The sequence below is a fragment of the Orcinus orca genome, chromosome 7 (assembly GCF_937001465.1).
Source record: "Orcinus orca chromosome 7, mOrcOrc1.1, whole genome shotgun sequence".
Taxonomy (NCBI): Eukaryota; Metazoa; Chordata; class Mammalia; order Artiodactyla; family Delphinidae; genus Orcinus; species Orcinus orca.
Window position 1 is genome coordinate 111,622,187 of NC_064565.1, and position 24,994 is coordinate 111,647,180.

At 46.0% G+C, this 24,994-nt stretch overlaps 1 protein-coding gene and 1 long non-coding RNA gene across 8 annotated transcripts in view; both read right to left on the minus strand.

The window, feature by feature from the left end:
- Positions 1 to 1,115: 1,115 nt before the first annotated feature.
- On the minus strand, positions 1,116 to 7,174 carry LOC117200881 (uncharacterized). The gene is made up of 3 exons (XR_004482643.2): positions 6,898 to 7,174; positions 2,424 to 2,570; positions 1,116 to 2,046 (listed from the first exon to the last, which is right to left on the minus strand). It is a non-coding gene; the product is annotated as an uncharacterized LOC117200881 (long non-coding RNA).
- Positions 7,175 to 16,202: 9,028 nt separating this feature from the next.
- SP110 (SP110 nuclear body protein) overlaps positions 16,203 to 24,994 on the minus strand; it is a 39,567-nt gene continuing 30,775 nt past the window's right edge. For 2 of the 7 annotated variants that reach the window (XM_033425755.2, XM_033425733.2), the window contains 8 exons: positions 24,687 to 24,829; positions 24,272 to 24,316; positions 20,047 to 20,160; positions 19,455 to 19,570; positions 18,731 to 18,839; positions 18,367 to 18,438; positions 17,633 to 17,773; positions 16,203 to 16,546 (listed from right to left, as the gene is read on the minus strand). In XM_033425755.2, the coding sequence (XP_033281646.2) occupies positions 16,433 to 16,546; positions 17,633 to 17,773; positions 18,367 to 18,438; positions 18,731 to 18,839; positions 19,455 to 19,570; positions 20,047 to 20,160; positions 24,272 to 24,316; positions 24,687 to 24,829 (854 nt within the window). In that variant the 3' untranslated portion in view covers positions 16,203 to 16,432. Of the gene's footprint in view, positions 16,547 to 17,632; positions 17,821 to 18,366; positions 18,840 to 19,454; positions 19,571 to 20,046; positions 20,161 to 24,271; positions 24,317 to 24,686; positions 24,830 to 24,994 lie in introns of those variants that run through there. The other 5 variants (XM_033425739.2, XM_049712524.1, XM_033425766.2 and 2 more) reach the window with 5 other exon arrangements.

Below are 24,994 nucleotides of genomic sequence, written 5' to 3' on the forward strand. Positions count from 1 at the left end.
TTGCCCAGTGTTTTAACCCTCTGATCTATGGGCTCTGGAATAGAGTTGCAAAGCAGATTATACCATTGGATGTGCTGTCGACTGTGGTGTGGTCACACAGTGACCAGCAGAGGGCCAGTTTAAACAAAAACTCAGCCATTTTGAATCAATAACGCTAGTCCTAATGGACCATCAGCTAAGGATGGGGATTTGCTGTTTACTCAAGCTAATATTGATGCCTTGATTTGATTTTGAAAATAATATGAGTAAATCAAAGTTATCCATCTGGCTTACAAACTTTGCTACTGTGTACACTGAATTTGCCTCAGTGAAATCATTTTATGTCTTTAATTCTAAACCCAGATTAGCATTTTGGGCAGCATGCCTTACTGTGCTTCAGGAGTTGGGCAGCTTTTGAGAATGCACTTGTTTTTAGAAGCTGAGAAATAGTCCATGGCTGATAGAAAAAGAAGTTTGGCTGTTCCCCTTTATTAATTAGGGGTAGGTTTGTCTAATGTAATAACAACTCAGCAAATAACAGTGACTTTAAAAAGGTAGAGATTTTTTTTTTCTTATGTAAAAGAAATCTGGAGGTACACAATCCAGGCCTATGTGGCAACTCTGTAGGCCACAGGCTCATTTTCTTCTACTCTGCCATGAGTACTGTACTACCTCATGACCCAATATGGCTGTTAGTGCTCCTGTCATCACATTCACACTCCAGCCAACAGGAAGAAGAGAGGGGGAAAGAAGCCTCTGCACCATCCTTCTAAAGACACTTTCTAGAAGTTACAAAACACTTTTTCTTATATCTAACTGGCCAAAATTTAGTCGTGTAGCTATGACCTAGCTTTAAGGGAGAGTAGCAGGGTAGCAATGTCTCAGTTAAAAATTGGGGTTCTTAACACTAAGAAAGTAAAGAAGACTGGATATTGGGAGACAAAATTATTTCAGGAACTGATTTCCTCTCAACCAAATAAAATACAAAGAAACACAATGGATGGGTTATGGTCATCACAAAAATACAGTCTACCTTTTAATTTGATATATAAATACAGAGTTATCTGTTCTGGATCCCAGAAAACTTTAATTGTGTTATGTCAAAGAGAATGGCATCAATAAAGAGATCACTGAACTGCTTTAAACATAGGAACTATGGATTTTAAAAGTAATTATTAAATAGCAGCCTGAATGGACTAAGACAACGTGCTTTGCTTTGAATATGAAGACTCTCTACTCATGTTCTCTTTTTATCTCCAAACCTACCACCTCAGATCTCCCAGATAAAGGCAAATAACTACAACACAGGCAGAAATAAGAGAGCATGTGACTGAAAACACAGTGATATGCCATTTCCATTAATTCCAAGATGCTTATTCTTTTGCGCTTTAATATTTCTGAAATCTGGACGTTTTTCAGCAATGGCATTTAAAAATTTCTAATGTGTTATGGCTGCACGTCTATGAACTTGGCTATTATTCCTGGTGGTACCTTGGGACGGGGGCAATCCCTTGATCTTTCAGATGACAACTATCTACGAACCATCAAAGGAAGGAGTGTGAGTCCTGGTTTCTGTCTGAAAACTGCTCATTGATAAGTTCTTCCAGTAAGATCAGGATACTTGCCTATAACTAGCTTCTCCCATCTCTAGGCCAGTGGGACCCTTAGATTTCCCCGTCCTCTTGAGATTAGGTGAAGCCACGTGTATTAGAGTTCTAATGCTGCATAACAAACCACCCCCAAAACTTAGAGGCTTAAAGCAACAATAATCATTTATCATCTCACAGTTTCTGTGGATCAGGAATTCAGACAGGACATGGGAGTGAGGGAGGATTTAGACAGGACACAGTCTTACGATCGATGTCTGGAGCCTCAGCTGGAAGACTTGCAGGTTTGGGGGCTGGAATCACCTGAAGGCTTGATTGAGGCTGGAGGATCCACTCACATGGCCAGCAAGTTGGTGCTGGTGCATTGGTTCCTGTCCACATGGACTTGGCCACATGTGGACCTCTCAAAGGGCTGATCGTGTGTCCTCATGACATGGTGGCTGGCCTTCACCAGACTGAGCTATCCAAGAGAGAAAGAGAGAGTGCACCAGGTGAAGATATCCTTTTTATGACCTAGTGCTATGGTCTGAATATTTGTGAGCCCCTACAATTCAAATGTTGAAATACTAATGCCTGCTGTGATAGTATTAGTGGGGGGGGAGCTTAAGCCATGGAATTAGTGCCTTATAAAAGAGACTCCAGCAAGGTCCCTAGGCCCATCCTCCATGTGAGGATATAACAAGAAATTTCAGAACAAACAGAACCATGACTTATGTTTCATAACTGTCATAGCTGATTTCACGGACAGTCCTATCATGTTTTTGGCATTTACAAAAATTTTTTTTCTCTGGGAATTCTTAGGAGTGGGAGCATATGAAACCCCATTTCTCTCCTCACCTTCTGTACACACTCAGCATTTCCGATGGCTGTGGAATTCGTGGCTCGTGGGCTCGGGTGTCCTTGACAGTTCTGAACTTGAAGGAAGCTGTAAAAAGACTCTCCTGGTTCCTCCTTCTTGCTTCTTTGGGGTGGGGTAGGCATTTCCTTGGGAACATTTAAGAAGAAGGCATATTAAGGAGGGGAAGTAATCCTTGGGCTGATGGGGTAAAGGTCAGAAATTGAAGGCAGGACTGGACATAGCAGGTCAATTCTAGACAGATGCGATGCAGGGGTAGAGGGTGTGGGTTTAGGGCCCAGACAGGACTGGGATCTGACTGGTAGACAGGAAAGGAATAAGCTAAAACCGTGGAACCTCAGGCAGCTCACAGCACGTGCCACTTAACCTAGGAATCTGCCTACTTGTAGGCCATGCCCCCCATGTGGCTCTCTCAGTGGGGCCGTTATCAGAAGAGACCCGTTAAGAAGTGGGACCTAATGTGAAAATATCCAGCTTGGCTCATAGACCAGCCCCGTCTTTGGAATGAATCAGAGGGCAGAGACAGATCAACAGATGAGATGGAGTCTTGAATTCTTAATCCATTTCTTTCCTAAATAAAAATGAGAGTTGCAGCAGCTAAGCTTACTGAGTTTAAAGCCTCTTTTTATTATTATTATTTTACATCTTTATTAGAGTATAATTGCTTTACAATGGTGTGTTAGTTTCTGCTTTATAACAAAGTGAGTCAGTTATACATATACATATGTCCCCATATCTCTTCATTCTTGCATCTCCCTCCCTCCCACCCTCCCTATCCCACCCTTCTAGGTGGTCACAAAGCACCGAGCTGATCTCCCTGTGCTATGTGGCTGCTTCCCACTAGCTATTTATTTTACGTTTGGTAGTGCATATATGTCCATGCCGCTCTCTCACTTCTTCCCAGCTTACCCTTCCCCCTCCCCGTGTCCTCAAGTCCATTCTCTACATCTGTGTCTTTATTCCTGTTTCACCCCTAGGTTCTTCATGACATTTTTTTTTCTTAGATTCCATATATATGTGTTAGCATACGGTATTTGTCTTTCTCTTTCTGACTTACTTCACTCTGTATGACAGACTCTAGGTCCATCCACCTCATTACAAATAGCTCAGTTTCGTTTCTTTTTATGGCTGAGTAATATTCCATTGTATATATGTGCCACATCTTCTTTATCCATTCATCTGTTGATGGACACTTAGGTTGTTTCCATCTCCAGGCTAAAAGCCTCTTGTTCCTTCCTCACAATCTGTGGGCAAAACAGCCTGAGGTAATTGTCTCCAAGCCGGGATCAGAACTGAAGGTGGCCACAGGGGCTGGGGACCTGAGGTGGCCCCTGGGATTTCAGCTGGGGCCACGAAGAACTGGCAAGTCTCCCAGTGATTGAGTGTTTCTCGAGGCACCTGGGCTTGCCCTGGGCTGGCATTCTGGCTCCCCAGCAGTCGGGCTCTGCTCTGTCCCACCCCGTCACCCACAGCGTTATGTGGAGGCTGTGGGAAGTGGACAGCTAGGGCTGGGTGGAAGCAAGGTCCTCACGCCTGCAGGCTGTTCTTGCCGTGTCTTGACTGGTCTGGGCTGTTAAAGGCAGGGCAGTAGGCGTGGACCAGGCCCTGCAGCCGGATCACGTAACGTAGGTGTGAGCGGTGCCAGCAGAGGGTTCTGCTCCCCGAGGTGGGGATGAAGCCCCTCCCATTAGCCAAACCACAGTCAGGCTCCTCTAAGCCTTCTTCTCAACTAGGCTTTGACCTTGGACTTCAGTATCCATCCTTGGTGGGCCTGTGTTGTTCAGTTTCAGCGGGAATCCTGCTAAGTCAACTTAGAGAGAACCCCCCATCATTGGTATCTGACCACCCTTGATATGCAATCACCTCGACAGCTGGCCACATCCTTCATCCCCCATTTTTGGTATCTGATCACCCTGCTTGCCTTCAGCAAGAATCCTGTTCTGCTTAACCAGAGTCCACTCTCCACCCCCTGACCATTGTTGTTTCCTGTTAGTAATTTTCCATCCACGGAACCCCCGACCTGCTCCTCCACTATAAATCCCCACTTGTTCTTTTTTTTTTATTCATTCATTTATTATTTATTTTGGCCGCGCTGGGTCTTAGTTGCAGCATGCGGGATCTTTTTTTTTTCCTTCTTGTTTTTTTAGTTGTGGCAATGCGGACTTCTTAGTTGAGGCATGCAGGCTTCTTGGTTGTGGCATGTATGTGGGATCTAGTTCCCCGAGCAGGGATCGAACCTGGGCCCCCTGCACTGGGAGTGCGGAGTCTTACCCTCTGGCCACCAGGGAAGGTTCCCCACCCCCCGTCCTGCAACTTGTTCTTGTTAGATTCAGACCTGAGCTCCGCTCTATACTGAGGTCTCTTTCCCCCTAATGCAATAATTTCTGAATAAATTCTGTTTTCCCTTCACTAGCCACTGCTAGCCTCTGGTTTGCTCTAATATTGGGAATACCTCTCAGCCGGAGCTCAGGTATCAGGGAGGACAGGGAGAAGTAGCACAGGCTCTCATAGCCGCCCAGAGCCCAGCGGGAACCCACGGCAGGACAGGGGGAGATGAATCCATCGAGTGAAGCAAGGCTCTGGGTGGGGAGGGAACTGGCCCCAGACACGATGGGTATGGGCAGAAGGGGGTCTAGGGCAGAACCGGTGGAGAAGCCCAGCTTACGACATGAGGGTTTGGCCTGGGTGCTGGGGAGTGAGACCGTCACTAACGAATGGTGGGGAGCACAGGAAGGCAGGATGCTGCTCAGAGAAGCTGTGGACCCCACAGCCCAGCCGGCTCAGACTAACTGGGAGGACAGAGGCATCCATTCAACAAATATTTATGAAACGCCTAAGAGCTCGAGAGGGATATACTGGCAAACAAAATAGACAGAATACTGTCCTCGAGGAACTTACATTATAGTGGCAAGAGGCAGACACCGAACACAATAAACAGCATGGAGTGCTGGAACATGATCAAAGGGCCCCTATGGAAAGCAAGCCACAGGTGAGAGGGAGTGGTAGAGAGATGAGAGGCTTGCAAGGTTGGCCTCCCCAAAAGGTGACATTTGAGCGAAAACCTTAAGGATGGGAGAGTGAACCACGGACAATTCCAGGAGGAGGAACCTTCTAGACACAGGGACATGCTGGTGCAAAGGCCTTGAGCAGGGGCTGAAGGGGCTGGAGGAAGAGTGAGAACGGGAAAGCCCACCAGGGGTAGAAGATGAGAGGAGGGCCCCCCCGTGAGGACCCTGGGGCTTTCACCCTGCGGGCGGAGTAGATAAGAGCAGACTGGCTGCTGCCTGGGAAAAGGTTCTGGGATTGGGGTCGGGCAGTGTAGAAGCAGGGAGACAAGGAAGGCTGCTGCACACACAGGCGATGGTGGCTTCCAGCGAGGTGGGGACGTGCGGGCCGCTCTCCGTGAGTGTCACTTATAGGCAGAGCCAGCAAATTAGGGGCCAGTCCTTTGGGGGCTGTGGCTGTCAGCCGCCTTCCGGCTTCTGGTCTGGAATGTCACCGGGCCTGGACCTCGGGATAGACCAGGAATTTCCACCCCGGGGGGGTTGGGGGAGGGATGGGGTCGGAAGCCAGCAGGGATGGTGCCTGGCTGTGAATGTCTCTGAGAAAAACTTCCCCTTTAAAAAAAGGTTTAAAGGAAAACGAAGAACAAGAGACAGCCAGTCTCAGGAATTCCACCCTTGCAGCTTCCCTCAGTCCCTAGTCCGCTGGGCTGGGGTCCCTGTTCTCTTTGGAGGTGCCCCTGCCTGAGCTCAGCGGGGGTTGTGGATTCTGGCCAGCATGACAGAAGCTGGTCACTCGTGCTGTGCCTGGGCCAAAGCGTGATGGGACCTCAGCTCCATGGGCCACTGATGGGCAGGGTGGTGGGGGAGGCCCTGGGACACACAGATCAAGGGCAAGGAGCTCCGGCGGATCTCCAGGATGGCAAGGACTTGGCTGTAGTGAGCGGCCACTGCGTGCCAGGCACTTGGCGTACAGGGTTGGATTGGATGATGTTTCTTCCCTTCTGAGAAACTGGGATGATTAATTTGGGGCTGGGCAACCTCCATTATCTGTCAGTGAAGGAAAACTTGACATAGTCCAGCGCTGGAGGCAGTGCTGTTCTTAGCAGAATAAAGCCCAAGCCAGGCTTACTAGTTCTCAAGAAATGACTTCCGTAAAGAGAAGAGACTTAAGTAGAAGGACTCTGCCAGTTCGATAGAACTATGAATCTTGCCTGGGGGTCAGGAGTGGGGGTCAGAAGGAAATGAGTTCTTCAGGGTAAGGTGTGCTTTGATTTTAGGACAGAAGCTGAAGCCATACATCACCTCCCACTCCCCTCTCACGCTACAGTATTCCTGCTCTCCCATCCCCACTTCACCCCCTGAAAAGCCCAGACAGTGGAGCTTGATCCTCTGAAGCACTGAAGAGGTGGTTATACTAGTGCAACCCCCAGCTCCTGTCTTCCCTCCTCACCTGGTCCCTAGAGGGTGGGTGTCACCAGCGCTTCTGTCAAGATGGCGCTGCTTCAGTGCCTCCTTGGGGCCTCTGGTCCTTGGCTCTCGGCCCCTCCTGTCTTTACTTCTTCCTTCCCTGTGCGGTCACTGCAGTAAAACATTTCTACCCCGGGACCTGTCAATATTCTGAATTCCTTGTTTTTCATAACTGCCTGTAGCCCACAGATAACGGGGGTGCCTGGCGGCCACCTCAGGGTGATTTCACATGCAAGTATGATACCAGCCCAACGTCCAAAAAAAGCCTCAGAATGAATGTAAACATCTCAAGTCTCTTGAGATTGACCCACAGTAAAACATCGTAAAGATCCGTCTTTCTGAAGCCCTGTTGACAGCTGCTCATGAATGATCTGTTTTTCCTCTCTCGTGTGCTTCTGCCCCTCCCCCCTCCCCCAGTCCGGCCCACTGGGCTGCCTTTTCTTCTAGTTCTCCCTTCCCCCTTACTCTCAGCTGCTTTCTCTTCCTGGCTTAGTTTTTTCTTCTGCATATGGCTTCATTCTTCTCTTCTTACTAATTCTGAAAACCAATTATACTGAAATAAATGCTTAAGTAAACTACAAAACATTAAAGTTAGACAAAATAACCACAAAACCAACCAAACCACAAACAGAGGGCTGAGCCAGCTCTCGCTATGAAGTTGCAGGTTCCACCGCTACTGCTGGCACCATGGATACATGGGTTAGATTTGTTTCTTTGTCAAAAGATAAAGACCAGTCTTATCTTAGGAAAATGGACGCCAAACTCAATTGGGGCAGAAAAGGGTCACTTAGAAAACTTGCTGAAAACACTACTTCCTGGTGCTCAATCACAGACATTCTCCTCCAGGACCAGGGACCTCGGAATCTGCATCCTCAGGAGCTCCTTGGTGATTCTGAAGCGGTGGTCCATGGACCCTTTCAACGGGAAACAGTCAGATGGGCAGCCGTCTCAGGGGACCCCTCTTCAAACACCATCTGGTCAAATTCACTTTATTGGGACCAAAGACCGCTTCATCGGTGAGGCTTCCTCATCAGATCCCCACCTTTCAGCCTCCTGGAGAGCAGGTCTCATGGGACATTCTTAAAAATGAGAGCTTCTAGAATCCACGTCTGAGGATGCCACTGGCCGTCTTCAAGGTGGGCCTACCACCAGACCCCAACCCGTTTAAATGAAAAAGTAGACTGCACGGCCGTCTCTCCAGCCACGTTGCTTATCACACCTCCGTTGTTACATTTTGCTAACTGTGAGGTTGGAAGCTTGTGGTAAAAGACAGAAGGGCCCTCCTGTCACCGTCAGGAACTCTCCACTGAAATGTCAGAGGCCCAAGCGTGTGCCTAACCATGACAGTCCAGCTGGCATTCTTAGCTCACCTAATCTGAGGACGACCTGGCACACGTCCTTGGTTGGCTTTCCTGTTACTGGACGCTCAATGACAGAGCCTCTCAGAGCACCTCTGCCCCCTTAAAAGCCCTCACTACTTCTTCTAGTTCCTACTTCCTGCGGGAGCTTTACTACCTAGTGCCTCTGGAGAGGGTTCAGACTGCCCTCTGGTGGTCGGGCAGCCTTGTACCATCGCCTGCAGAAGTCCAGAGAGCCTGCTGGGTTCTGAGAGGGAGTAGGAAAACCTCTCTGCGTTCTGCTCTGTCCGAGTTCTCCAAAGAGCTCAGAACCAGGGCTAGAGGGTCCAGGGAAAACTGCTTTGAGCAACTGGAAACTGAGATGGCGTTGATATCAGGCACTGGCTACGCAAAAAAAAAAAACAGGGTCACGGTGCAGATACAGAAATGGCCAGATCTGCCCTTTGGCTGCGTCCGGGAAAATTTAGGCTGCATTGGCACCTGTAGGTGCCGAGGGGCGGCCCGCCTGTTTCATGTGAGGACCAATCCTCTACCTTACTTTTTAAGAGGATGTGCTTCTCACACTGGAATACTCCTACCCTCAGGATGTGCCGGAGCATCTCTGGCATCTCTTACTTCCGGTAAGTACTAACATGTGCCATGAACCTGAAGGCCCTTTCACTGGCCGCCAGAGCCCACCTGCTTGAGGGCAGAGAGACTGGGCTCCCCTGCTCCCCAGGGCACTTTCATGGGCCCATGGATCAGTCCAGAACCTATTCATAGGGCCAGCTGAGGCAGCCCCTCCATCCGCACCTCGACAGCTGGGCACAGTTGAGCCCTGGATCTGAACAAGGCAACCGCAGTGCCTGGCTGCTCTGCCTCTGCCCCAGGGCTGTGGAGCCTGGAGAACCTCACTGTTCCCCTTGTGAAATAAGGATGTTTCTGCCTCATCCCACCCCCTAGATGCTACAGCATTTGGCGTGTCAAACAGTCACTCCACATTAAACGGACACCGTCCCAGGGCGGCGGGACAGATGAGTTCTGGTATCAGCTGACATTCTGGACGTGCAGCCACTCCTTCCTGCTGATCCTCATGCCCTGTGTCCAGGTCTGGGTCACTGTCCTCGCCACTGAGTTCTTGCTTGAGGCCCCGTGCTGTCTTCTGGAAAATTGGCCTCCGTGTGACATCCGGGTGATGGAGGAGAGAGTTCCTGTGGCGTCTCTGCTCAACCTCTCTGTATATCATCAGATGCCAGTGGCTGCTCATGGGGCTAGGTGTCTCCAGTGCCAATGTGTCCTAGCTCTAGTTTTATCTAGCTAGGATGGCCGTTGGCACGTGGCCCGAGGAGTCCAGTCTGGGAGGGCCTCACTGAGTGGTACTCCCTTTTCTAGATGGCTCCTGAGATGCAACAGACCACTGAACCAGGGAAAAGTGTGTAAGACAATGGCTTCCTTGGATTTCATTATCTCAAGTGTCACTCCACAGTGGGAAAGTGAATAGTGTTTGTGCTTTTCTTTTTTTCACAACAAGAGCAAGGGAGTTCGATTTTTATTTAATTAATTAATTTATTTATTAAAATTTTTGGCTGCGTTGGGTCTTCATTGCTGTGCCCGGGCTTTCTCTATTTGTGGAGAGCAGGGGCTACTCTTCATTGCGGTGTGCGGGCTTCTCACAGTGGTGGCTTCTCTTCTTGCAGACCACAGGCTCTAGGCTCTCAGGCTTCAGTAGTTGCAGCACGCGGGCGCAGTAGTTGAAGTACGCAGGCCCTAGAGCACACGGGCTTAAGTAGTTGTGGTGCACGGGCTGAGTTGCTCCACGGCATGTGGGATTTTCCTGGACCAGGGCTCGAACCCGTGCCCCCTGCATTGGCAGGCAGATTCTTAACCACTGCACCACCAGGGAAGCCCGCAATTAGCAGTGTTAAAATGCTAAAAGATTGTTAGGTTTAAAATATTGACCATAAAATTGCAATTGTTTTAATTTAGTATATTTAAGTCTCATACTAATGGCCTAAGAGGAAGAGTGCTTTCTGAAATACTTTCTCCTTTTTAAAATGATAAATAGGGAGGACAGAGCATGGATAAAGGTATTCTTGAAAGTAAGCCCAGAACAAATGGATCAGAAAGATTTAATGGAGCTGAAAACAGAACCAGATATGTATACTGAAAAGGCTCAGTGTGCCAGGCAATATCAGTGGTAAGAATATTACACTGAATCCTATTCTGTCAAAAATAACTAAACACATAATTACAAAGATAAAGGGGGAATTTCATACGTTTTCACACACTAGCAAAGAAACAGAATTCTGACTTAACTCAGACATTAGAGTCGTAGAACAAAATGCTCAAAGACAGTGGAACAAAGTCTAAATCAATTTTGAAGATGAGAAGTTGTGATAAAATATATATTGTAGTGCACTATGTTGTTAGTTAATGAAAACAACAGAAGACGTTCTGAGATATGCAAAGACTCAGAAAACACATCAACCATGTACTCTTCTTTTAAAATTACTTAAAGATATACTTCAGTCAACAGAAAGATGGATCAAAAAAGGAAGTTTGGAGATATCATGGCAAGAAAAGACCAGCGGGGAAACTTAAATAGTAAGAACAGAAAACATTAATATTGTTCTCATGAATATGGATTATCATAACACAAATTTTTAATTTTTGCTTTTGAATTATGTTATATGATATTTGACATGATTATAATTTATATATAATATAAAAATAGCAAAACAATGACATATAAATAATTGAATAAAATTAAAATAATTAATATAGAGTAAAAGACAGAAAAATTAATAATGAATATCCATATTATTATACAGTGGATAGACCGGAATTAGGGAGCTGGTGGGTATAAAAGTGACACACCTTGGCTTAAATATGTGACACATTAAAATATTTTATTTTTGGCTATGACATTTGAAGAATAAATTAAAAATACATTTGGAAAACTTGCAGGTAAATAGAAGAATTACTGTTACAATGCTTTCCAGAAAAGAAGATGAAAACAAATAAAATGTAGACAAAAAATACAAACATATTCAAAAGAGAAAGAAAAAAATGATAGAAATAAGACCAACTATAAAGAATAAATGCAGTAGATGATTTTTAGAAAAATATAAAAGTGGAACTGATTCAAAAAGCAGTAGAGTGTTTTTCCTATGTTTTCCTCTAAGAGTTGTATAGTGTCTGGTCTTACATTTAGATCTTTAATCCATTTGGCTTTTATTTTTGTGTATGGTGTTAGGGATACATTTCATTCTTTTACATGCAGCTGTCCAGTTTTCCCAGCACCACTTATTGAAGAGGCTGTCTTTTCTCCATTGTATGTTCTTGCCTCCTTTGTCATAAATTAGGTGACCATACGTGCGTGGGTTTATCTCTGGGCATTCTATCCTGTACCATTGATCTATATTTCTGTTTTTGTGCCAGTACCATACTGTCTTGATTACCGTAGCTTTGTGGTATAGTTTGAAGTTGGGGAGCCTGATTCCTCCAACTCCATTTTTCTTTCTCAAGATTGCTTTGGCTATTTGGGGTCTTTTGTGTTTCCATACAAATTGTAAAATTTTTTGTTCTAATTCTTTGAAGAATGCCATTGGTAGTTTGATAGGGATTGCATTGTATCTGTAGATTGCTTTGGGTAGTATAGTCATTTTCACAATATTGATTCTTCCAATCCAAGAACGTGGTATATTTCTCCATCTGTTTATGTCATCTTTGATTTCTTTCATCAGTGTTTTATAGTTTTCTGAGTATGAGTCTCTAGTCCCCTTAGGCAGATTTATTCCTAGGTATTTTATTCTTTTTGTTGCGATGGTAAATGGATTGTTTCCTTAATTTCTGTTCTGAATTTTCGTTGCTGGTGTATAGGAATGCCAGAGATTTCTGTGCATTAATTTTGTATCCTGCAACCTTACCAAATTCATTGATTAGTTCTAGTAGTTTTCTGGTGGCATCTTTAGGATTTTCTATGTATTGTATTATGTCATCTGCAAAGAGTGACAGTTTTACTTCTTCGTTTCCAATTTGTATGCCTTTTATTTCTTTTTCTTCTCTGATTGCCATGGCTAGGACTTCCAAAACTATGTTGAATAAGAGTGGCGAGAGTGGACATCCTTGTCTTGTTCCTGATCTTAGTGGAAATGCTTTCAGTTTTTCACCATTGAGTATGATGCTTGCTAACACTCTTTGACATAAACCACAGCAAGATCTTTTTTGACCCACCTCCTAGAGTGACAGAAATAAAAACAAAAATAAACAAATGGGACTTAATTAAACTTAAAAGTTTTTGCACAGCAAAGGAAACCATAAATAAGACAAAAAGACAACTCTCAGAATGGGAGAAAATACTTGCAAATGAAACAACAGACAAAGGATTAATCTCCAAAGTATACTAACAGTTCATGGAGCTCAATATCAAAAAAACAAACAATCTAATTAAAAAATGGGCAGAAGACCTAAATAGACATTTCACCAAGGAAGACATACAGATGGCCAAGAGGCACATGAAAAGATGCTCAACATCACTAATTATTAGAGAAATGCAAATCAAAACTGCAATGAGGTATCACCTCATCCTGGTCAGAATGGCCATAATCAAAAAATCTACAAACAATAAATGCTGGAGAGGGTGTGGTGAAAAGGGGACCCTCCTGCACTGTTGGTGGGAATGTAAATTGATACAACCACTATGGAAAACAGTATGGAGATTCCTTAAAAAACTGAAAATAGAACTACCATATGACCCAGCAATCCCACTGCTGGGCATATACCCTGAGAAAACCGTAATTCAAAAAGAGAGATGTACCACAATGTTCATTGCAGCAGTATTTACAATAGCCAGGACATGGAACCAACCTAAATGTCCATCGACAGATGAATGGATAAAGAAGATGTGGTACATATATATAATGGAATATTACTCAGCCATAAAAGAAATGTAATTGAGTTATTTGTAGTGAGGTGGATGGACCTAGAGTCTGTCATACAGAGTGAAGTATGTCAGAAAGAGAAAAACAAATACCATATGCTAACACATATATATGGAATCTAAAAAAAAAAATGGTACTGATGAACCTAGTTGCAGGGCAGGAATAAAGATGTAGACATAGAGAATGGACTTGAGGGCATGAGGTGGGAGGGGGAAGCTGGGGCAAAGTGAGAGAAGCATCAACATATATACACTACCAAATGTAAAATAGTTAGCTAGTGGGAAGCAGCAGCATAGCACAGGGAGATCAGTTTGGTGCTTTGCAATGACCTAGACGGGTGGGATAGGGAGGGTGGGCAGGAGATGCAAGAGGGAGGGGATGTGGGGACATATGTATGCATATGGCTGATTCACTTTGGTGTACAACAGAAACTAACACAGTATTGTGAAGCAATTATACTCCAATAAAGGTCTATTTTTAAAAAAAGAGCAGTAGAATATCTGAATAGTCTAATCACCATGGGAAGACAGAGAATGTGGTCAATATTATCTCCCCAAAGTACTCTAGTCTATATCATTGTAAGAGTTGGTTAATTTAAAATGCTGTAAACTATTTCAGAACATATAAAAAGGTATAAAGTTTCATGAGTTATTTTACCAAACTAGGCTAACTCTAAATCTGACTATGGCAATATATGAAAACTTACAGAACTATTTCATTTATAAATACAAATGCAAAATCCTGAAAAAATACTCTCTGCAATAGTATATTGAATATATAACAGAAACAAAAATAAATTCCACTCAAATTTAGAATTCAGCTTAGTTTTGTTTTCATAGTGGTATGAGTATAGAAATTCTGGAACTATTATTGTTGTAGTTTAGATTTGGGCAAATGAGTAAACATACTACTGGAGAAGAGAGACACAGATATTGCCTGGAGGAAAATATGGAAGAAGCCTGTGGTGTTGGATGGGAATTAGAGGGATATAATATTTATAACTCATGGGATTATCAAGGAATGTTCTCTGTCCTGGGATTGGGGGACCTGGCAACATGCACCTCACTTGACTTCTGAATTGCTGTGGACCAGTGACTGCTATGTGCTACCCATTTCCCACTGTTTGAATGCAAGTGTCTGCAGTGGTTATTCTATATCATCATTATATTTGGAAAGTGGGGGAGACTAACTTGTCCGTCAATTCACAGGTCTTTTGTTCCAGAGGAGGTGCACCTGAGGGGACACATCCAATGAACCACGTCTAAGGAAACTTATCTCATCTGAACCTGATTTAGATGCTGAGGTCCTGGACTTTGATCCAGTGCTGCAATGAGTGAGACTTCTTGGGGTGGGAGGTGGGCAGTGAGTGTCCTTTGCATGTGGGAAGGATGTGAATGGCTGTGGTCAGAGGGTGGGCTATGGTAGGGTGTTTCTGAAGACGGTGGCAACATTTCTTCCCAAGCAACATTCCCTTTGTAATGTGACTTTGACATTCATCTCATCAAGAGGTACAGCCTATTTCCCCTCCTTTCGAATTTGGCCCAGTGATCTGCTTAGACCGATGGTATGTGGCAGAGGTGATACTGTGCAAGCATGAAAGGGCTTAATCAATAAGATGTGGAGCAAAGATAAGGCATCCACATGGAGGACTGCCTGAATTGCTGACCCACAGAACAGTGAGCCATAAAATGATTGTTCCTTGAAGCCACTAAACTTTGGGGTCATTTGTTACACAGAAATAGGTAGCTAATACACTATATCAAAGAGTGCTGGGGTCATTTCAAAACAACTCAGGAACCAACTTGAAGAGATTCTCACTCCCTGAAGATAAGCAATTTGAGCAGCAATAAAGACGTTAACTGCAATGGTCTAGAGCATATTAAATATATTTAAATCCATGAGCTCAAGATACGTTAAAGAAAAAAACCTCCTTGCCTATCTTTAGAGGCTATTAGGAAAACAATTCATTAATCTGAACACTTTAAATAAAGATCCATCATTTATCTCGCATTTCCTATACAAACTGTATTTCAAGCTAACCAAGTATTATCGAAGGGAAGCTCTTTGCAGAAGAATTCTGACTAATAAATATAGAATGAATAACAGAATCTAAATATCATCATTTTGGGGACTTCCCTGGTGGTGCAGTGGTTGAGAATCCACCTGCCAATGCAGGGGACATGGGTTCGATCCCTGGTCCAGGAAGATCCCACATGCCGTGGAACAACTAAGTCCGTGTGCCACAACTACTGAGCCTGCGACCTAGAGCCTGCGAGCCACAGCTACTGAGCCCATGAGCCACAACTACTGAAGCCCACGCACTCTAGTGGCTGTGTGCCGCAACTACTGAGCCCGTGCACCTAGATCCCATGCTCCGCAACAAGAGAAGCCACCGCAATGAGAAGCCCGCACACCGCAACGAAGAGTAACCCCCGCTTGCGGCAACTAGAGAAAACCCGCGCACGGCAACGAAGACCCAACGCGGCCAAAAAAAAAATAATCATTTTGCAAACCCTAGTGAAATGTGTTTAGGCAATGACCATCAGTGGCTGCTAAAATCATTAGGGGAAAGGGTGATGTATAACAGATGGGTCAGGCTGGTAACACCTGAACCTGCTGGACGATCTTAACATTACAAATGAATACACAGCTCCCCCTGCGAAGTCTCTTTACTAAAAAGCCAAATCGAAGTACCCCTCCACCCCGCGCCCACCCAAACCTGAATCTAAGCAAGACTCTAGATCTAACTTCTACTTTACAAAAAACGCCAGGGAGAAAAAAAACATGCCACTAAAGGGATGTAGAAAAATCCAGAATATGAAAAATGTTGTTGGACAAAGACCCCAGGTTACCCAAAGAGTAGACAGCAAGGAAAAAAGGCAGTGGGGAATTTACAGATGAAAAGAGCCTTAAGAGGTAGATTAGCCAAATTCAGTGTGTGGAAGCTGTTTGGATCCCAATTCAAACAACAATTGTAAAAAGATTTATGAGACAATGGGGAGACTATGAACTGTGATGGGGTATTTAATAGTATTAAGCCAATATTTAATTTTTTTGAGGTGCGAAATATAAAAAGGAACAATAAAAGGTGGTGGAGGGTGTGACAGTGCTCTGAAGGGTCTGGATTTGAGTCAAGAGGCAGCCAATAGCATTCCAGACTCGTTGGCAATCTAAGGAGGGCCAGGGCCACATCATCTGGATCCTGAAGTTGGGATGCCTTAGTTCATCCAGAACAGGATCAAGGAGGAGCCTGGAAGCTGTTCTCACTGGCTTCATGAAAAAGAAGCACTTCTTTGAGGTCCTTTTCAAATTCTGCCTCTAAATCCAGTCCTACCTGACCAAAGTTGGAGGCCTGAAAGAGAAAAAAAGCAAACACACAGAGGTCTAAGGATGAAGGATTAGGGCCAGCAAATCACTCGTGCTCTTTGGAGCCCTGTCTGTCCTCCCTTTCCCGAACGCTGTGTTTCCCCCGCCGTCAGGCAGAATAGATGGGAAGACGCTGCCTGCCGCTCAAATGTTCAAATGCATGAGACTCTGCCTGGTTGTTAACTTAGACCTGACAGGCGATCTTGACCGATGAGCTGATTTTGACCCCTGCAAAGCCTGAGTTTGGTGCAAAACAGAGAAAGATAAAGCTTTTCTTGAAAGCCCACTCTTTGAAGAAAGGTTGACCCTTCTGTCCTCCAAGGCTAAGACTGTGCCAGGCATCAAGGGGCTCCCTGGGTTGACTCTTTCCCCTCCAGCTCCGTGGATGGACACCAGCTTACAGTGAACATGCCAACTTGTGGCACGCAGGAGAGGAAGGAGGCTGGGTGGAGATGAGAATCTACCTAGATGTGTCCCGAGAAATACCTGTATAAGTGAGAGTAAAAATCAGGGAAAACTCAATAAACTAAAGCTAAGAATGCCTTGGATCGCAAGGTAGCTCAACTCGTTGACTCTCCCTACTAACGAAGGATGGAGGCAACACCAGCTGGAGGCAAATCCGGATGTTCGAGTCCACTGGGAAGTTCAAGAGTAAAAATCCAAGCATGAGCATCCTGAATGTTTAATTTATTTCATTTAAGTTAATTAATTCATTTATTTCTGTGTTTCTGAGGCAGGAAGGACCATGGAAGCATGAACTGCCTTCCCCCTAGTTTGAACAGGGAGGCAGGATGAAATTGACTCCTCGGTGGGAGGAGCATATCTTTCTGAAACTGAGGATGGATTTTTTTTTCAGGCACCGTTTACAAGGACCCTTCCCTGTCCTGCTTGCTGTTCTTCCGGACATCCTCCTCTCCGCCCCTGGGGTTAGGAGGCAGTTTCCTTCTACAGTCCTTGTCTTTTTGAGCTCTCCCCGGGACAAGACTGGGGAAGCTTCTTGCAAGGCTCTGCTGCGCCAGAAATGAGGGGAAAGTAGAAAGCATGTGAAACGGAGGCAGGAAATGCCCTTTACCTTGTAAAATGTTTTATGGTTGCGAAATATCAGGCGTATGTCCCGTAGAAACCAGGCCACTGTGTACACTTTCTCAGCCAGTCTTTCCTTAACCAGGTCCAACCACATGGCTTCCCTAAAGGGCTCACCATAATCTCGAATCTAGCGGCAAAGCCATCAGAGAGGTGATGTTAGCATAGCCGTCATCGCTGAAATGGATCCAACACAAGCCTTTATTTCCAGGGTAATACTGATAATAACATCCGACATCTATGTGCCAGGCATTGTTCTAAGCTTTGCCACTATATTAACATAGGATCGCCACAAAAACCCTAAGAGATTGGTACTATAATGACCCCTGTTGTATTGATGAGAAACCAAGGGATGGAGAAGTTAAGTAACCTACCCAAGATTTCACAGCTAAAAACTGGCAGAGCTACACTGAACCCACAGTTCAAGTCTCCTGAGTCTGTACCCTCAACGCTATGCTCTCTCTAAGAAAGACATTCCCACAGAAGAGAAGGAGAAACTGAGATACGGGGCAGGAGAAGCAACTCGTCTGTGTCCCAGAGCAGGGATGCAATGGGATCGAGTTTGAACCCCATTCAACTGTGGCAGTGCCACTCCAGAGTCTGCAGCGAAACCTTCTGTTCTCTGCAAACAGAGGTACCTGCAGGACGCACGCTCCACGTTTCCAGAATGGGTTTAATGTCAGAGAGATGCCCAGAAGATGAGAAACATCTAATAGGACTTACATTACATGGGGCCTCCGTGAAGAAAGAGCTTTGTGGATGACAGTAGGCTTTCAAGAGGAGAAACTCACATTTCTGTAAAGTGCGAAGAGGGATTTAAAGGGAAATGTTATTTGGAGAAAGTGAAGCCAAGCTTTTGCCCAGGTACCACAAACAGGGGCAGCCAAGCACAGCGGACTTCCGACCCCGTTTGCCAATATGCACCATGATGGGGGCGGGGGGTTGAATTCTGTTTGTCCTCCATGTTTGGGCACTGAAGCTCCATCTTCTGAAGTGAGACACTGAAGGCTTCCTTTGGGTGCCCTTTCCTGGACCCTTTGCCTCTTTGAGGGGAAAGGGGTAGGCTTGGGGTTCCCATCCAACTCACCAACTGCTCCTCGGGCTGCATCTGCCTTGCCAGGACCCCAGATTCCCCGAGACACTGCTGGCTTCCAGAAGACTCCTTCATCCTGCAGAAGGTGCAACTCCACGCGCTCCTGAGGGGCCGGACATAAGTGAGCGAGGGCAAGGTCCCTGGAAACAGGCACCGTTTTCCTTTCGGGAATGGCTGATTGGGCGCGGCCGGGGATGAAGGGGACATCTCCTAAGGGGGGGTCTCCCATCAAGGCAGCGACAAAGGGGTCAGTGTGGTGTCAGGGTAAGTGGTGGGCTCTCCTTCCCCCCTCAGAGCTGCTGGGAGAACAGGGAGCCCTGCCCACCAGCCCCAAGTATTGGAAACTGGGTCTTAAGCCCCTGGGGGACCCAGGCTCCATCAGCCTGTCGAGACCCTGGGGAAATGGGAGAAGCAGGCCACGTTTCCTGCCTTTTCTGAATACTCACGGAACACAGACAACTGGTGTTTTTCGTCCCTTACCCTCCTTGGACAGGAGTCTGGGTTACGAAACTAGGAAAGGCCATCTCCCGGAGGCAGTGGCAGTCAGGGTGGCCCAGCCACGGACTCAGACACTGATACCAGAGGGAACACAGGCTGCAGCCCCACTGGGCTGCGCTGGGCCACCCGAGCCCAGGATGCTCTTCCACGTGGAGAGGAGCGACCAGAGGCAGAGCCTGGGCGAAGTGTACGCGCACGAGGCGGACTGCGTCTCACTAACCTCTTGGCCTCCGCAGGTGGGATGTGACAGTCCTCATGAAAGGCCCTTGGACAAGTGTCACAGCAGAGCAGCGGCCCCCCTCTACAGCATACCTCACATTCCCTGGAGTTTTCCTGCTAGAAAGGGAGATAATGCGGGCACCGCTGGGGTCAGAAGGAACCGCGGACACTGACACTGCGGGAATCTGGAACACGGCGTTCGGGTCCCACTAGACACTTCGGCCTGACCCAGTGGGGCGCGCACTGGGAACGCCCGCAGACGAAGGACCAGCCCGGCCTTGCAATCGCAGAAGAGCAGGCGGCAAGAACTGCCACATCACTGCGTGAAGCACAGATTGTCAGAGCTGGAAGGGGCTGGAAGGTCGTTTAAGTCCTTACTGCACCAAGTGTGGTCTAAGGACCAGCGGCATCGCGTTATCTGGGAGCTGGTTAGAATCGCAGACCTACTGAATCGAAATTTGCCTTTAACGGGATCCCGGGGAGGGTTTGTAAGTACACGAAATTGGAGAAAACACAGCTTTGGGCAACTGTCTCATCTGACAAGCCTTGGAAAGGAGGAATGCTTTTTCTCTGCAGTCAAAGTAAATTAGTACCTGAGTTAGGTTGGCCCCGAGGCTGCCCGTGCCTGGCTCAGAGCTGTCCTCATCCGCTGTGCGCCGTGCCAGGCAAACGTGTTGGCAGCTCAGAGGACAGTCTCTGACGTTATGCTGACACACAGAAAGAAAGATATACAAAGACAGAGAGTTTCTGTGTAAATGTGTTGTTTGGGGGCCTGAGGAACCATAGGGGTCTTTCTCATGGCCTTAAAATGTAGTAAATTCTACAAGTGATTTATGTGAGGAACACGGTCTTTACGGCTGGATATTCACAGGCAGGAACCCCGGTTCCGCTCCCAGCCCCACAAGACAGACAGTGCTGGGCTCCACGCACCCAAGGGAACATTTTCTCTGCACTAAAGGTGGGAGTCAGGAAGAGGGGTCCTTCTGCCTTTGCCCGACTGTGATACTGTCCCCACCAGAAGGATGGAAGGTGGTCAGGAAGTAGACCATCAAGAGCTGGAGCAAAGCCTCAAAGGGCCTGGGAATCAGTTACACCCAAGGAGAGAAACCCTGCCACTACCCTCAACCGTCCATAATACAAATAATGAGGACCTGCGCAAGGGCATAAGGGATGGACATGTTTTGTCCATTCGCAAATCTAGCCACTCAGCCAGAGTGAAAAATCTTGATCTGGGACTCTGTTCACCTCTCTTAACTGGGGGGTCTTCCTGCTCACCCTCTCCACTTACTAGGCCCCAGGGCCTCATAAGGAGGACTCTCCGACCCTGAATGTCAGGGAATCCTTCTGGCCTTCCCATCCTGAACTTGTCAGTCTGCCTTTCTCTGTTCTTGGGGTTGACACTCTACGGCCATTCTTGCCTCTGACTGGACACGTGGCCTGCCCTGGTCCAGAGTACAGATGCCAGTTCCCAGATAGCCCAGACCGGCCCAATCCTCCCGGCTGAGACCCCGGTTGGGTCCAGAGCCTTGAGCACCATTGCCACTCCTCACTCCACCACCCTTGCCACACTCTGGAGTGAAAGTTTCCAGCACACATGACATGATAAAGCAATGGTAGAGAAAGGACATACAACCCCACAATCACATTCTGTAATAAAGAGTTTGACTCCGGTTTTCATGTTTGACTGTTGATGGCTTCAAGCCCAACTTCCCCTCTTGGCACATCTGGGCAAGGTGATGGGAAAGCACATGCCCTCCCTCCCTCGACCACAGTGAGAAGTTCAAGCCAGACAGACCCGCCCCAGCAAGGGAGTCCTCACCTTGCCCCACCGGAATAAAACGTCGGGCTACACCCTCTCTTAGCTCAAGCCATTTTCAGATCAGCTTGGGTGGCCTACCTTGCCTCTTCCCAGAAAGACTCTGTATGTGGGTAACAAATCTTTCATTCTCTCTTAGTACATGTGTTGCATCATTGGTTTCACTATCTGAACCCACTTGGGTTAGCAAGCAGGAGTCTGGGTGACCACGCCCCCTGCCCAGTGGCCTTTCTTCTTTTGCTGTGGATTGCTAACTGGCTCTGCTCCCTCCTGGCTTACGCTTTGAGCTGTGTGGCTGGCTGCTGGGCCACGGCACTGAGGTTGCGGGCATCCACCATGAGGCACCATTCCCTCTTTCCAAGTTTAAGAACAGGCCAAACTGGGCAGTTAAATGGAGAAAAAGTAGAGATCATCACTCTTGCTCTAAATATATAGATCTTGTATTATAAGTTTCTATCCTCGAAGGCCTTGTTTTAATTTATACTGAGTTCTATTAACTATTTTAACAGAGAGGAAGGTCCATTTTATAAAGCTGATTGTGTCAAAGATTTAATTTTATTTTACTTTATTATTTGTTGGATCAGAGCATCAATGCCCACTATAGGATATTTTAGGGCAATGAGTGTTATGACCTTGGGGCATTTAGGTAAGGCAACAGTTTTGATGGTTAAGGTAAGGTATACCAGTTTGTCCTCTGTTATATGTTTGGTAAATACCCTAAGAGGATAGCGGGTACCTTGTTTAAATTTAGTGGCATACCGTTACTCACAAAGGCGCCCCACCCATTAAGGTCCCTATGCCCAGTATTATTGCAATTACTGATGCCATCCACTTAGCGAGTGGTAAATGCTTTACTGTCACACATTTGGCTAATATGTTCTGTTCAGTGCTTATTTCAATAGCATCTCAGCTGCAGCTGGCCTCCACCTTTGCAGGGATACAACACGCCTTTACCTGGCTACCATGGGGTACCTCTACAGCTTTGCCATCACACACAGTCTCTGCAGGCAAAATTGTGACTGCATCCGACTTCCCCCGGGAGCACAGGTATGACACCACACTGATGAAATCCTTCTCCTTTGACATACTCATTCAGAATATACAACTACTCAGAAAGGAACTCAGGGAAAGGGAAGGGTCATCACCCCACACGCAGTACAAGGCCCTACCAGCTCAGCAAATCTCTGGGCTTTGTTTGGTCAGCTCAGGGCTGCTCTATTCCTGACACTGTCAAGAAACGATAACTGACCCTCTGAATACTCAATCCCACAACTGCCCAACATTTTTACCCCTTTTGAGCTCTGAGGGTAACATAGTCCTCATTCACAGGTTTTACTTGTACCCATTTAAGCTGTTATTTGCACCTCAGCCCACTTTGAATGGGGACTCCTCAACAAAAGGCTCTAGAATTTGTCCAAAAAAACCCCCCCAAAAACAAAAGCAAAAACTATCAGTCCCCCACTACATGCCATTAGGGTAGCAACTTTTGGCTGCATACTGGGCCCTTCTGGAAGTAGAGGCTCTCACAGGCCCTGAGCTGCCCATTTTGCCTTGGGTCCAGGGAGCAGCGCCTGCAGGGCAGCCACAAAACACACGCTTATAGTATTAGCATCAGATCTCTTGCTGGTACACATAAACAGAGCCAGACACCAGTGGAGACTGGGTATACTGCAGAGTGACAGTGACGTGGAAAAATGTTGCTGGGGGAAAGGCCTGCACTGGTCCATTCATGATCAGAACTAAACTTTCTTTATCTCAACGTGGCTCCTGATGGAGGGACTGAATGGTCAGGTCAAGTGTGCCCCTGGCTGTCATTTGCTGACTGGTAGCATTATGAGTAAGAAGGAACTATAATATTGGGGCCATTAAGGATCTGGATTTTAAATATCTTTATTTTGTTTCTGGTTACAAAAGTAATTAATGATCATTATAAAAATTCCACCTGTACAGAAATATATCATATGGAAGTCAAATGTACCCTGTAATCCCATCCCAGAATAACTGATTCTTTCAGATATTTTTTTAGTCATAGCCTTACATATTCACGTAAGCAATGTCTTTCCATACACATTCTTTCCAGTTTAAGCTTCCTGAAGCTTTCTTGACCTTAAAACCCTTGGGTGGTTTTCCACTGACTGAAGGATGGGTCTATACCTGCAAACCATCCATTTTTAAAAAGTATTATTCTGTTGATGTATCAGTTTATTTTACAATACTGATGGACATCCGTATTCTTCCCTATTTTTTGCCATTACCAGGAGCCTCCCTAAACATACCAAGATATTTCAAATCAGCATGGAAAAGATGGTTTATACAATAAACAGCTTTGGGGGATCATTGCCTTATAAACTTTGAATGAATCCAGCCAAGTGTCAGGCTAACCTCCAGGGCAAGATGGGAGAGGCACCACTGCCTCTGCTGGAGGTTCATATCTAACGGGACTGGAAGTTGTATTTACGGAAGTAAAGACAGGTGGGGAGGGGCAGCGGGTAGAGCCAATGGATGACTGCCATTTTCACCTGGAGGCAGGCTGTGCAGAGACAAAGCTCAGTTCAAACACATTATTCCATTCTGGTGCTACCAGTAATGAGCATGTTGAATTGAGGAATACTTGGAGTTCAATCAGCGATGATCTTCTTATTCTTTCTTATACTGTTCTTGTCTATTTCAATACCGTATCTACTTTTCAAACTAGGGCACTCTATTTCTGACGTCTTTTGTTGGTAATCATCCAAATATACAGATCTTTTCCTAAAACACACGCTTTTGTCCTAATCTTTACTTTAAAGAGTTACTTGCTTTCCCTTCTTAAAATTAACTTTGAAAATAATGGTGGCATGTACATGTACCAGTGTGCTGAAGCAGTTGTCATGAAGATGCAGTGCTGAAACGGGAAGGTGACTTGAGGCTGGGAAAGTCGAGAACTCCCAGGCAAGCCTTGGGACACAGAAAGTCGGCAACATGACGACTGAGAATGTGGTAGAAGTTCACTTGCTATTTACCTCTCTCTTGAGACTTCTTCTCGGAGGACAGAGCAGAAGTCCTTTCTGAAAGAGAGGGTGGGTCAATGAATGGGGTTGTTCTCGAGGTTCTTCTTTGGTAAATATCCAAGTTTCCACTTCCTAATGAAACAAGACAGGTGTCTCTGTCTCCATCTAGTTTCCTTCCAGCCCACCCCCTCTGATACCACCAGGCTAAGCTTCTTGAATCCCTCCTTGCATTTAAAGTTCCCCACCATTAGCACCAATCTATGTTCCTAAATTTCTCACCCACAATGTTTTTCTATGATCGTTTAGCTTTTTCTCAGTCATGCTGTGGAAGCCTAACGGGAATTTCTTCACCCTTCTGATATTGAAATTCCACTCATCCTTCAAGGAATTAAACTCATCGCCTATGTGTCCCTTGTTATTCCAATACCTCCAGCAGCTGTTCTAGGGTCTTTCCTCTACAAAGCACACTCCGCTTCCAGTTCTTTGATTGTTTCCGTTTTCCTTCAATTTCAAATTCTCTTGGTGTGAACCAAAGTCCCTTCTTGTTCTGAATACACTTCTCTGAGGAGCCTGTAAGGTAAAGACAGCCCATTCCTGGATCCACTTCCGTCCTCTTTGAATTCACCCTAAACCTCCAACACCCTACTTGTGATGCTCTACCTTTCTGGGTCCAGAGACTCCCTGTGAGGTGGAAGCAGTAGCAGGGGAGTCTGATTCCTCCTCTCTCAGATTGAA